This window comes from Bos grunniens, chromosome 9 (assembly GCF_055505025.1).
Source record: "Bos grunniens cultivar Pamir isolate PY7600 chromosome 9, Bosgru_T2T1.0, whole genome shotgun sequence".
NCBI lineage: Eukaryota > Metazoa > Chordata > Mammalia > Artiodactyla > Bovidae > Bos > Bos grunniens.
In genome coordinates, this window is record NC_141173.1 from 33063518 (window position 1) to 33075799 (window position 12282).

The 12282-nt window shown below is 39.2% G+C and overlaps 1 protein-coding gene across 7 annotated transcripts in view; it reads left to right on the forward strand.

The window, feature by feature from the left end:
- Nucleotides 1–12282, forward strand: part of MCM9 (minichromosome maintenance 9 homologous recombination repair factor) — a 109675-nt gene that overhangs the window by 57267 nt on the left and 40126 nt on the right. For all 7 annotated transcript variants that reach the window (XM_086317125.1, XM_086317119.1, XM_086317126.1 and 4 more), the window contains one exon: nucleotides 5907–6081. In XM_086317125.1, the coding sequence (XP_086173251.1) occupies nucleotides 5907–6081 (175 nt within the window). The remainder of the gene's footprint in view (nucleotides 1–5906; nucleotides 6082–12282) is intronic.

Consider the following 12282-nt stretch of genomic DNA (forward strand, 5'->3'; position numbering starts at 1 on the left):
TTCACCAGTTTTTTTCTTTACCTTTGATTTTCTAAAGTTTAAGTCATATGCCTAGGTATAGTTTTGTTTTGTGTTTTTCCTGCTTTATAGTTGCTAAGTTTTTTGGATCCATGGTTTGGTGTCTGACATTAATTTAGAGAATTTTCATTATTGCTTCAAATGTTGCTTCTGTAATTTCTCTATTTCTTCTAGTATTCCCATTATACCCATTATATGTATGTTACACATTCTGTAGTTGTTCCATACTTCTTGGATATTCTGTTTTGTTATTTTCCAAATTTTTTCCTTTACTTTTCAGTTTTAGAAATTTCTGTTGACTATCTCTGGGTCAAGAAGATCCCCTGAAGTAGGAAATGGCAACCCACTCCAGTTTTCATGAACATAGGAGCCTGGCAGGCTACAGTCCATGAGGTTGCAAAGAGTCAGACACGACTGAGCGTGCGCACGCGCGCGCACACACACACACACACACACACACACATACATAAGGTCCTCCTTGTTCTCAGAGATTCTTTCCTTAGCCATGTCCCTTCTACAAATGAGCCCATCAAAGGCATTCATCATCTGTAGTGATTTTGATCTCTAAAATTTCTCTTTCATTTTTTCTTAGACTTTTAACCTTTCTGTTTACAATGTCAGAGACAAACTTGATGTTCAGTGTGAGAGCCTGGTAGAGCTCCTGGAGGTAAAATTCACAAAAGTATGTGTACCCATGCCCTCCGTAACTGGGTTCCTAAGGAATTTTTAATTTTCAGAATTGTCCTCATTGAGCCTCCAGAAGTTTGCCAGTTAGAGTTCAGGGTTTTCTATTCCAGCACTGGTGCCTGTGGAGGCCTCTGCTCTGGTAAGTTATAATTCTCCATCTTTCCAATTTCAGGGACAGCAGTTTGCCCTGTGACCTCATTCCTTTGATGGATCATAGAACAGGTGTTGATTTTTCAGTTGCTTAGATTTTCACTTATTAGAGTAGATTAGCAATTTCAAAGCCCCTTAAGTGCTGGGCCAGAAATCAGAGGAGCTCACATAGCTTTTTTCCCTATGTTTTCTTCCATAAGTTTTATATTTTTCATTTAGGTCTTTCATTCATTGTGAGTTAATTTTTGTATTAAATATGAAGTATGGAGAAATACTGATTTTTTTTTTCTTTTTTCATGTGGATATCCAGTTGTTACAGCACTGTAGGTAAGGTGGTTTATTTCACCTATGGCTTTTTTCAAGATTTTTTTTTCTTTACTTTTGATTTTCTAAAGTTTAAATTGTATGCCTGGGTATAGGTTCATTTAGTGTTTTCCTGCTTTTCTGTAGCACAAAGTGTTAGTAGCTTAGTTGTGTCTGACTCTTTGCAATCCCATGGACTGTAGCCCACCAGGCTCCTCTGTTCATGGTATTCTCCAGGCAAGAATACTGGAGTGGGTTGCCATTTCCTCCTCCAGGGGATCTTCCCAGCCCAGAGATTGAACTGCATTGCAGGCAGATTCTTTACTGTCTGGGCCACCAGGGAGTTTCATTTAGTGTTTTTCTGTTTTGCTATAACACAAGGATATCAGATTATCCTTCCTCCATAGAATTGCTTTTGCATTTTTATCAAAAATTACTTGACCATACATTTGTGGGACTATTTTTGGACTCTATTCCATTGTTCTGTCTGTTTATATCTTTTGTCCAGTACCACACAGAATTGATTACTGCAGCTTTGTAATAAATCTGGAAATTGAGTCATGTGAGACTTCCTACTTAGTTTCTTGTTTGAGTCTTCTATTTTCTTCTCTATATAAATTTTAGAATCACCTTTTCAATGTCCATAACAAGAAAAATCCCACTGAAATTTTGTTTGGACTTGCATTGAATCTATAGAGCAGTTTGGAGAAACATCTTAGAAGTATTGAGTTTTTCATTCTACAGGGCCGTCATCACCCTGATTCCAAAGCCAGGCCAAGACATCACATAAAAAGAAAATTATGGGCCAGTGTTACTGATGAATATAGACACAAAAATCCTCAACAAAATTCTAACAAATGGAATCCAACAACACATTGAAAGGATCATACACCATGATCAAGTCAGGTTTATCTAAGGAATGCAAAGATTCTTCAATATATGCAAATTAATCAATGTGATACACCATATTAACAAAAAATAAATATCATGATAAACTCAATAGATGTAGAAAAAACTTTAGACAAAATTCAAGACCCATTTATGATACAAACTCTCCAGAAAATTGGCATAGAAGGAACCTACCTCAACATAATAAAGCCCATATATGGTAAACCCACAGCAAACATTATTCTCAACGGTGAAAAATTGAAAGCATTTCCTGTAAGATCAGAAACAAGAGTGCCGACTCTTGGCACTATTGTTCAACATAGTTTTGGAAGTTCTAGCCACGGCAATTAGAGAAGAAAAAGAAATGAAAGGAACCCATATTGGAAAAGAAGTAAAACTCTCACTGTTTGTAACTTACATGATACTATACAGAAAAAAGCCCTAAAGATTCTATCAGAAAGTTACTAGAGCTAATCAGTGAGTTTAGTAAAGACAGAGGATACAAAATAAATACACAGAAATCCCTTGCATTCATATGCATTAACAATGAAAAATCACAAAGAGAAATTAAGAAATTAATCACATTCACCATTGCAACAAAAAGAGTAAAATACCTAGGAATAAATCTAAAGGAGACAAAAGAGAACTATATACAAAAAAGAAATGAGAGATATATACAAAAAACTGTAAGACACTGTAAGAAAACTATAAGATGCTGGTGAAAGAAACCAAAAACAATATAAACAGATAGATTATACCATGTTCTTGGATCAGAAGAATCAGTGTTGTGAAAATGATTCCATATTGGAGTCACACCACTACCCAAAGCCATTTATAGATTCAGTGCAACCCCTATCAAATTATCAGTGGCATTTTTCACAGAACTAGTACAAAAAATTTCTATGGAAACACAAAAGACCCCAAATAGCCAAAGAACTTGAGAAAGAAGAATGGAGCTAGAGGAATCAACCTTCCTGAGCTCAGACTACACCACAAAACCACAGTCATTAAGACAGTAATAGTACTGGCACAAAAACAGAAATATTGACCAATGGAACAAGATAGAAAGCCCAGAGATAAACCTACACACCTATGGGCACCTTATCTTTGAAAAAGGAGCCAACGATATACAATGGAGAAAGACAGCCTCTTCAATAAGTAGTGCTGGAAAAACTGGACAGCTCCATGTAAAAGAGTGAAATTAAAAACACTTGCTAACACCAACATAAAGATAACCTCAAAATGGATTAAAGACCTAAGTGTAAGACCAGAAACTGCAAAACTCCTTTTAGAGGAAAGCATAGGCAGAACACTGACATAAATCACAGCAAGATTTATGACCCATCTCCTAGAGTAGTGGAAACAAAAACAAAAATAAATGGGACCTAATTAAAATTAAAAGCTTTTGCACGGCAAAGGAAATCATAAACAAGATGAAAAGACAGCTCTCAGAATGGGAGAAATGAATTGCAAATGAAGCAACTGACAAAGGCTTAATCTCCAAAATATATAAGCAGCTCATGCAGCTCAATATCAGAAAAACAAACAACCCAATCAAATGCTGGACAGAAGACTTAAACAGGCATTTCTCCAAAGAAGACATACAGATGGCCAACAAACACTTGAAAAAATGCACAACATCACTTATTAGAGAAATGCAAATAAAAACTACAATGAGGTATCACCTCACACCGGTCAGAATGGCCATCATCAAAAAATCTACAAACAATAAATGCTGGCTAGGATGAGGAGAAAAGGGAACCCTCTTGCACTGTTGGTGGGAATGTAAATTGATATAGCCACCGTAAAGAACAGTATGGAGATTTCTTTAAAAAACTAGAACTAAAACTACCATAACACCCAACAACCCACTACTGGGCATACACCCTGAGAAAACCATATTTGGGGTGGAAGGGAGGTTCAGGAGGGAGGGGACATTTGCTTTACTTCACTGGCAAGAACCTCCAGTATGATTTTAAATAAGTGATGAGAGTGGATATCCATGCCACGTTCTGATCTTGGGGGCAAGGGTTGGGCTGGAGGTAAACATTCAGTATGTTAGCTGTAAGATTTTTTATAAATACTCTTTATCAGACTGAAGAAATTGCCTCTGTTCCTTTGCTTCTGAACACTTCTTTTTTTTTTTTAAATCATGAACGATTGTTGAGTTTTATCAAATTTTTTTTTCTGTATCATTGAGGTGGTTGTTTGCTTTTTCTTCCTTAGTTTGTCAGTAAATTGCAGTGATTAATAGTTGAATGTTGAGTTAGCCTTGCATTCTCTAGATAAACTTCACTTAGTTATGATTTGTTATCATTTTATATATCCTTTTATTTGCTTTTATTTTTTAAGGGTTTTTTGTATCTGTGTTAATGAGGGATACTGATGCATAGTTTTAGTGTATCTTGATCTGCTTTTAGTAATCACAATAATACTGGCTTCATTAAACGAGTTAGGAAGTGTTCCTTGTTTCTCTATATTTTTGAAAGTTTTGTGTAGAATCGGTATTATTTCTTCCATAAATGTCTGGTAGGATTCACCCTGAAGTCATCTCAGCCTGTATGTTGCATCATTTTTAACTACAGAGTCAATTTTCAAAGTAGATACAGGATTTTGCAAGATATCTATTCCTTTTTAGATAAACTTTGTCATTTTATATATTTTAGAGAATGTGACTATTTTCTCTAAGTTAGAACATAGAGTTGTTCATTGTATTTTCTTATTATTAATGTCCTTAGTCTATAGTGATGTCCCCTCTTTCATTTCTGATATTTTTAACTGTGTCTTCTATTTATAACTTTTCTTCTTTTTCCTCCATCAGTCTAGCCAGAGGTTTATCAATTTTTATCAACAATAATTATTATAATTACTCACTCACTGTGTATCTTACACCTTTTAAAAATCTTTATTTATATTCTATTTGAATATCCAAGAATCTTTAAGTAAAATTTTCTGTCATTATCCTTTTTTTTATTGATAAGTAAACTGAGGCCTGGATAAATAATATATCCTTTTTTTTTTTGTAGATAAGTAAACTGAGACCTCAGAGATACTGCAAGTTCTAGACCACTGCAGTAAAGCAAGTCTACAGGAAGTTTTTTGGGTTCCCAATTCATATAAAAGTTATATTTATACTATAATGTAGTCTATTAGATATACAGTAGCATTACATCTAAAAAACCCATACATATTTAATTAAAAAGTACTTTATTGCTAAAACATGCAAATCGTCATCTGAGAAAGTCATAATCTTGAGTAAGTCATGATCTTTTTGCTGGTGGAGGTTCTTGTCTTGATGTTGATAGCTGCTGACTGATCAGATTGATGGTTGCTGAAGGCTGGGGCAGCTGTGCCAATGTCTTAAATAAGACAGTAACGAAGTTTGCCACACCAGTTGGCTCTTCCTTTCACCAGTGATTTTTCTGTAGCAGGCAATAATATCTGCCCACAGTAGAGCTTTGTTTAAATTGGAGTCAATCTCTCAAATCCTGCTGCTGTTTTATCAACTAAATCTATGTAATATTCTAAATCCTTTGTTGTTCTTTCAGTAATCTTCATAGCATCTTCATAGCATCTTCAGCAGTAGATTCCATCCCTTATGCTCATCATAAGAAGCAACTCTTCATAAAGTTTTATCATGAGATTGTAGCAATTCAGGCACATCTCCAGGCTCCACTTCTAGTTCTAGTTTTCTTACTATTTCTACCACATCTTCAGTTACAATAGTAACAGCAAAGATCACTGATCACACATTACTATAAGAAATGTAATAATCATGAAAAAGTTTATAGGATATAAGCTTCATAGTTATAAGACATGCTTTCCAAATAAAAGCTAACACAGCTTGCTCATTTCCTTAGGTCTGACGGTAACTGCTGTAAAAGACTCAGGAGAATGGAATTTGGAGGCGGGAGCATTAGTCCTCGCAGATGCTGGCCTCTGCTGTATCGATGAATTTAATAGCCTCAAAGAGCATGACAGAACTAGTATCCACGAAGCAATGGAGCAGCAAACCATCAGTGTTGCTAAGGCTGGGTAAGTGTTTCTTTTCTCTAGAATTTATGGGAATAGTGAGATTCGTTCATATATGATTATGGGGAAACGTGAACCACATTGAACTGCAAGATGTTTGTTTGGTCCTCTAAGAGATTTATCAGTTAACTGCCACTTTAGTTTTCCCATGGAGATATGTGAAGAAGTAAAGACGAGCTGTTGACAAAAAGAAAAGGACCACTATAAATGTAAATTGACTTAATTCTTGGAGGGAACCTATGAAGAACTTTCAATGCAGCATTCAACTCATTCTCTCATTCAATAATTGTGTATCTGTCTACTCTGGGCACATACTATGTTAGGAATTTTGAAAGGTTCAAAAGAAGGGGAAGAAACTGTAATTTCTGCTTTTGATGGCATTCTCCTTATATATCCAAATGGAAGATTTATCACAGTGTATGGAAAACTAATAATGTATATTAGCATAAGATGAAATACCTACTGTGACTCAAGGAGGCTCAGAGGCTGAGGTATGTAAGCCCCTGACTGCACGTGACCAATGAGGAGGAAAATAGGTAGGTTCAGATAGGAATCCATTTGCCCAGGCCCTGAGGTTGTTGTAAGAAACACATCTGGCTACAAAGGCTGACCATCAAGCAGACTGCCAGGTCATCCAAGCAAAGAACAGAGCCAGAACCATCTCAGCCCTGTTAGAAATGTGAGGCCAACTGACCAGGCAGATAGGGCTGGCGGAACAGTCTTCAAACAGTAGTGACTACTTGGGAGTCGAGCAGACGCTGGTGGGTAGGGATTCTGTGGAACTGATTCATGCTGCTGCTGCTGCTGCTGCGTCGCTTCAGTTGTGTCCGACTCTGTGTGACCCCATAGAGGGCAGCCCACCAGGCTCCCCCGTCCCTGGGATTCTCCAGGCAAGAACACTGGAGTGGGTTGCCATTTCCTTCTCCAATGCATGAAAGTGAAAGGTGAAAGTGAAGTTGCTCAGTCGTGTCCGACTCTTAGCGACCCCATGGACTACAGCCTACCAGGCTCCTCCGTCCATGGGATTTTCCAAGCGAGAGTACTGGAGTGGGGTGCCATTGCCTTCTCCAGGAACTGATTCATATACACTCACAAAAAAGGAAAGGGGAAGGATGGTAAGAGAAAGATATGCCCAGAAGAAAAAGATTCAAGAAAAAGCTGCTGCTGCTCCTGCCACTAAGTCGCTTTAGTTGTGTCCGACTCTGTGCGACCCCAGAGACGGCAGCCCACCAGGCTCCCCCATCCGTGGGATTCTCCAGGCAAGAACACTGGAGTGGGTTGCCATTTCCTTCTCCAATGCATGAAAGTGAAGTCGCTCAGTCGTGTCTGACTCTTCATGACCCCATGGACTGCAGCCTGCCAGGCTCCTCCACCCATCGAGTTTTCCAGGCAAGAGTACTGGAGTGGGTTGCCATTGCCTTCTCCGCAAGAAAAAGCTAGGCAGAACCGTTATCGGATCTATTCGCTTCATTCAGTGAATGATCATTCAGAGCCTGCCATTTGCCAGGAACTGGGCTAGACACTGAGAAGTACAGAGATGAATACAACACCATCCTTGAGGTGTTCACTGTTTTGTTGGAAAAGATGGAAGAGCAGCAAAGGGATAAGTCCATAATGAAAGTGTTAGAAGATACTTTAGAAGAATTATTGTTTCTAAACTCTTTATCAGAGAAATTAGAGATACAGTTTACTAAGTGTCTTCAAGTCTACTTTCTCTTCTCATTATGTCTCTCTTTAGTTAGCATGTTTGCTGGTTGATAGAATCTGTGGTTTGTTTTGATATGCCTTTTCCAGAGGCAGTCTGGGACATTTTGAAAGATTCCTGTGGCCTGCCAGGCTCCTCTGTTCATGGAATTCTTCAGGCAAGAATACTGGAGTGGGTGGCCATTCCCTTCTCCAGGGGATCTTCCCAACTCAGGGTTTGAACCCAGGTGTCGTGCATAACAGGCAGATTCTTTACCATCTGAGCCACCAGGGAAGCCCCAATTAACCCTTAACCATCAGGGAAAATTGGAACAAGTGCTATGAACATGTTTTTGAAAGGGAGAAAATTAGCAGTGCTCTAGGATAAGCCACAGAAAAAAATCTGTGGAAGAGAAAATGCTTTATTAACTGCTACTGCCTTACCCTCTACCAAGTGTGAATTAGTATGAACTTTTTGTGCTGTCTCCACAAGTATGTTGTAAGTTCTTATAACTCAACAGTGCCCCCACAGATTGGACAGTATTGTCATAAGCAGAACTACTTCATGTACCAGAAGAGTGCTTGTCACACTATTTGTGGTGATAGACTGGTTTTATTGTTTATATTTCAGTCTGTCACAGAGCAATATTTTTATAAAATCAATAAAATTATTTTTTAATGAAATGAAAAAGCAGAGACATATAAAACGTAAGCCTAAATTCTTCTTGCACTTGGCCTATAGAAAGCTGTACCTCTCTGCTCCTAATGAGAAAAATCCAGATAGCCCACAAAACTCGTGACTTTCCAACCATATCTGAAAGCTGATTTATAAGGAAATCACAGGAATTCAATTCCAAAATGGGACAAGCCCCTCCTAGGAGAGCTGAGGCACGCAGACTGTTCACCTTTGACAGAGCATGAGAGAAACCGGTGGCGGCCGTAGAAGCAAATAAGAAATAGCTACAAAATTTTAAATTTCCTGAAGTCCAGGTGTGGGATAACGTATCAGTTTAGAATAACTCTGGACCCCAAGCCCAAGGGGAGTTCTCACATGTAAGCTCTTCTCCGCAGGACTCCACAGATGCTCACAGGAAAAACTGAACAGGGCGGAGACTGGAGAGACCCCCTGCTTTGCTCATCACTCATGCAGGCCTGCTTGTTCCTGGGGACTAGGCACGAAGTCCTGCTGCTTACCCAGGCACACCTCTCATACAAACCAAAGCCTTTAACTCACTGAGGCTAGGGCAACAAACCCTCATCGCCAGGGCCCCTGGAGGAGGGCTAGAAGCAGAAACTCCTTCTGCCTCAGGAGGAGTTTAGAGAGTCTTCCTTCCTTTGCTCTCAAAAGAACCAGGCAAAAAGATGCTGCTTTGGGGAGAAGGGCAGAAGCATAAGCCATCTTCTCCTAAGGGGAGGGCAGGCAGATCTCTTGGGTCCAGGATTCTTACCCGGTACAAAGCAGAGGTGTGTACCACTCGGAGGATTCTCACCCGGTACAAAGCAGAGAGGTCTGCGCCACCTGGAGGATTCTCACCCAGTACAAAGCAGAGAGGTCTGACCACTGGGAAAGGAGAGAAAGACCCCTTCTACCCAAGAAGCATCACAGATACAGGTCAGGGTTCAGCTGCCACCGGTGGGACAGGCAGGAGGCCTTACCACTCTTCCGCCTGTCTCCTCCGAGAGCAGGTACACAGCGCCTGCCAAAGACCAGGAGGCCAAGAAGCAGCCTGGTCTCCAAATAAGTCTAACACCAGTAACGAGCAATAGCAGTCTGCCACTGGGAAGGTGCTCGTCCTCAGTGAGGAAGTGAGGAAAGAGACCCCTCTGGTGCAGATGTGCAGTGACTCCTGGAAGCTGAAAGCAGAGCAGAAACTCAGAGAATAATCTTCCAGCTTTGCACCACAACCTCCACAGTAAGCGGAGTAATTACTGCAGTAATTCAACACCAAAAGAATTGAAAGTCTGTGGTGCACTGAGGGTAAAGATCGTAACTGCAGTGCCAGTGCTCAGACCAGCTGTGCCAGCCTTACACTATACATGAAGTGGTGTGGTATTATTCAAGCGTGGACCATAATCAATTAAAGACATAAACACTGGAGCAACCACTAGAAAGTAAAAGAGATAAAAACTAAAACTAGTAAGTGAGTTGTAGAGATGAAATGACATAAATAATTCAACAGAAGACAGGGGGAGAAGAAAAAGGGAACCAAGAATAGATGAGACAAAGTGAATTAGCAAGATGATAGATTTATTTATTTGTTTACTTGGATTGCACCAAAATTTTTAACTTCTGAGTATGAAAGGATGCAACAGAGTGAAAAGTTAACATGTTGAGTTGGAGAAAATATTTGCAAATCTGAAAAGGAGTTAATAACCAGAATATATAAAGAATTCCTACAACTCAGCAGCACAAACCAATCAAGTTAAAAACTGGACAAAGGACTTGAATACACATTTATCCAAAGATGATTTATACATGGCCAGCAAGCACATGAAAAGATGCTCAGCACCACTAATCATTAGGAAAATGCAAGTCAAACACAATGAAATATCACTGTACAAATGTTCGCATGGTGATCATAAAAACACAAAAACACAGAAAGAGCAAGTGTTAGTGAGGGTGGGGAGCAATTGGAACCCTTGTAGATTATGGAAATATGAAATACAGAATGGTGTAGCTACTATGGAAAATGGTTTTGTGATTCATTTTCAATTTTGCAAGGTAAAATTCCAGAGACTGGTCACACAACAGTGTGAATGTATTTAACACTATTGAATGTACTCTTAGAAATGGTTAAGATGGTGAATTTTATGATATGCATTTTTTACCACAATAAAATGTAATATACAAATTTGAAAAAGCGTAACCCATTCACATTGTTATACTACCCTTTATGTACTTTTAAAAAAGAGTTTTCTAGCCAATATCGTCAAGGTCAGGGTGAGAAGACACCTGAAACTGTCCAAAATTACTTTCCTTCGTTTGTATATAAAGGTGCTCACAGAGCACCTTGTGTTTATGAGCTCAGTTGAGTCTCCAAAATAGTTTCAGAATTATTACACCAACTCCATTGTCAATAACACCAACCACAAAGAAAGTAAGTAATATTCAGGCCTTCTTTGTGGTCTTTTTGAGTTTAGAATATATTCCACTATAGTTATATATGATCAGGGTACATGTTCAAAAGTTAGCAGAGTTCTTTTCTTTGTGTGGTCATATTACTGATTTGATATACAGTTAGGAAACATGTTTTTAAACCTATGTTTGCGTTCACTTTTAGAGTTTGCCTGTCATTCTTTTCGGTTTAATTTTGTTTTCTGAATTTGTAAAATATATTTCAAAAATCAAAACTATTATATCAGGGAACTCCCTGGTGGTCCAGTGGCTAGAACTCGGCGCTTCCATAACATGAGGAATGGATTCAATCCCTGGTCAGGGAACTAAGACCCAACATGCCTTGAGATGCAGTCAAAAGCAAAACTTTTATATCAAAGAGGTTACACTCATATCCCTACCTCTTCCATTCTGTTTTCTCCTGTCCCTTCAGATCAGATCAGATCAGTCGCTCAGTCGTGTCTGACTCTTTGCAACCCCATGAATCGCAGCACGCCAGGACTCCCTGTCCATCACAAACTCCCGGAGTTCACTGAGACTCATGTCCATTGAGTCAGTGATGCCATCCAGCCATCTCATCCTCTGTCGTCCCCTTCTCCTCCTGCCCCCAATCCCTCCCAGCATCAGAGTCTTTTCCAATGAGTCAACTCTTCGCATGAGGTGGCCAAAGTACTGGAGTTTCAGCTTTAGCATCACTCCTTCCAAAGAAATCCCAGGGCTGATCTCCTTCAGAATGGACTGGTTGGATCTCCTTGCAGAAGTCTCAAGAGTCTTCTCCAACACCACAGTTCAAAAGCATCAATTCTTTGGCGCTCAGCCTTCTTCACAGTCCAACTCTCACATCCATACATGACCACAGGAAAAACCATAGCCTTGACTAGACGAACCTTTGTTGGCAAAGTAATGTCTCTGCTTTTCAATATGCTATCTAGATTGGTCATAACTTTCCTTCCAAGGAGTAAGCGTCTTTTAATTTCATAGCTGCAGTCACCATCTGTAGTGATTTTGGAGCCCAGAAAAATAAAGTCTGACACTGTTTCCCCATCTATTTCCCATGAAGTGGTGGGACCTGATGCCATGATCTTCGTTTTCTGAATGTTGAGCTTTAAGCCAACTTTTTCACTCTCCTCTTTCACTTTCATCAAGAGGCTTTTGAGTTCCTCTTCACTTTCTGCCATAAGGGTGGTGTCATCTGCATATCTGAGGTTATTGATATTTCTCCTGGCAATAAACCTTTTTCACTGATTTCTGATTTAACATATTTTTTTTTTTGCAAAACTAAGCAAAGACATGTCTCTGTACACATGCACATCTCCCTTCTTCTTATGCAAAACATGTCATAATATAAATGCTCTTTGGCACTGCTTTAGTGATAATTATTACATGTAGTGTCCTTATTATCTCTT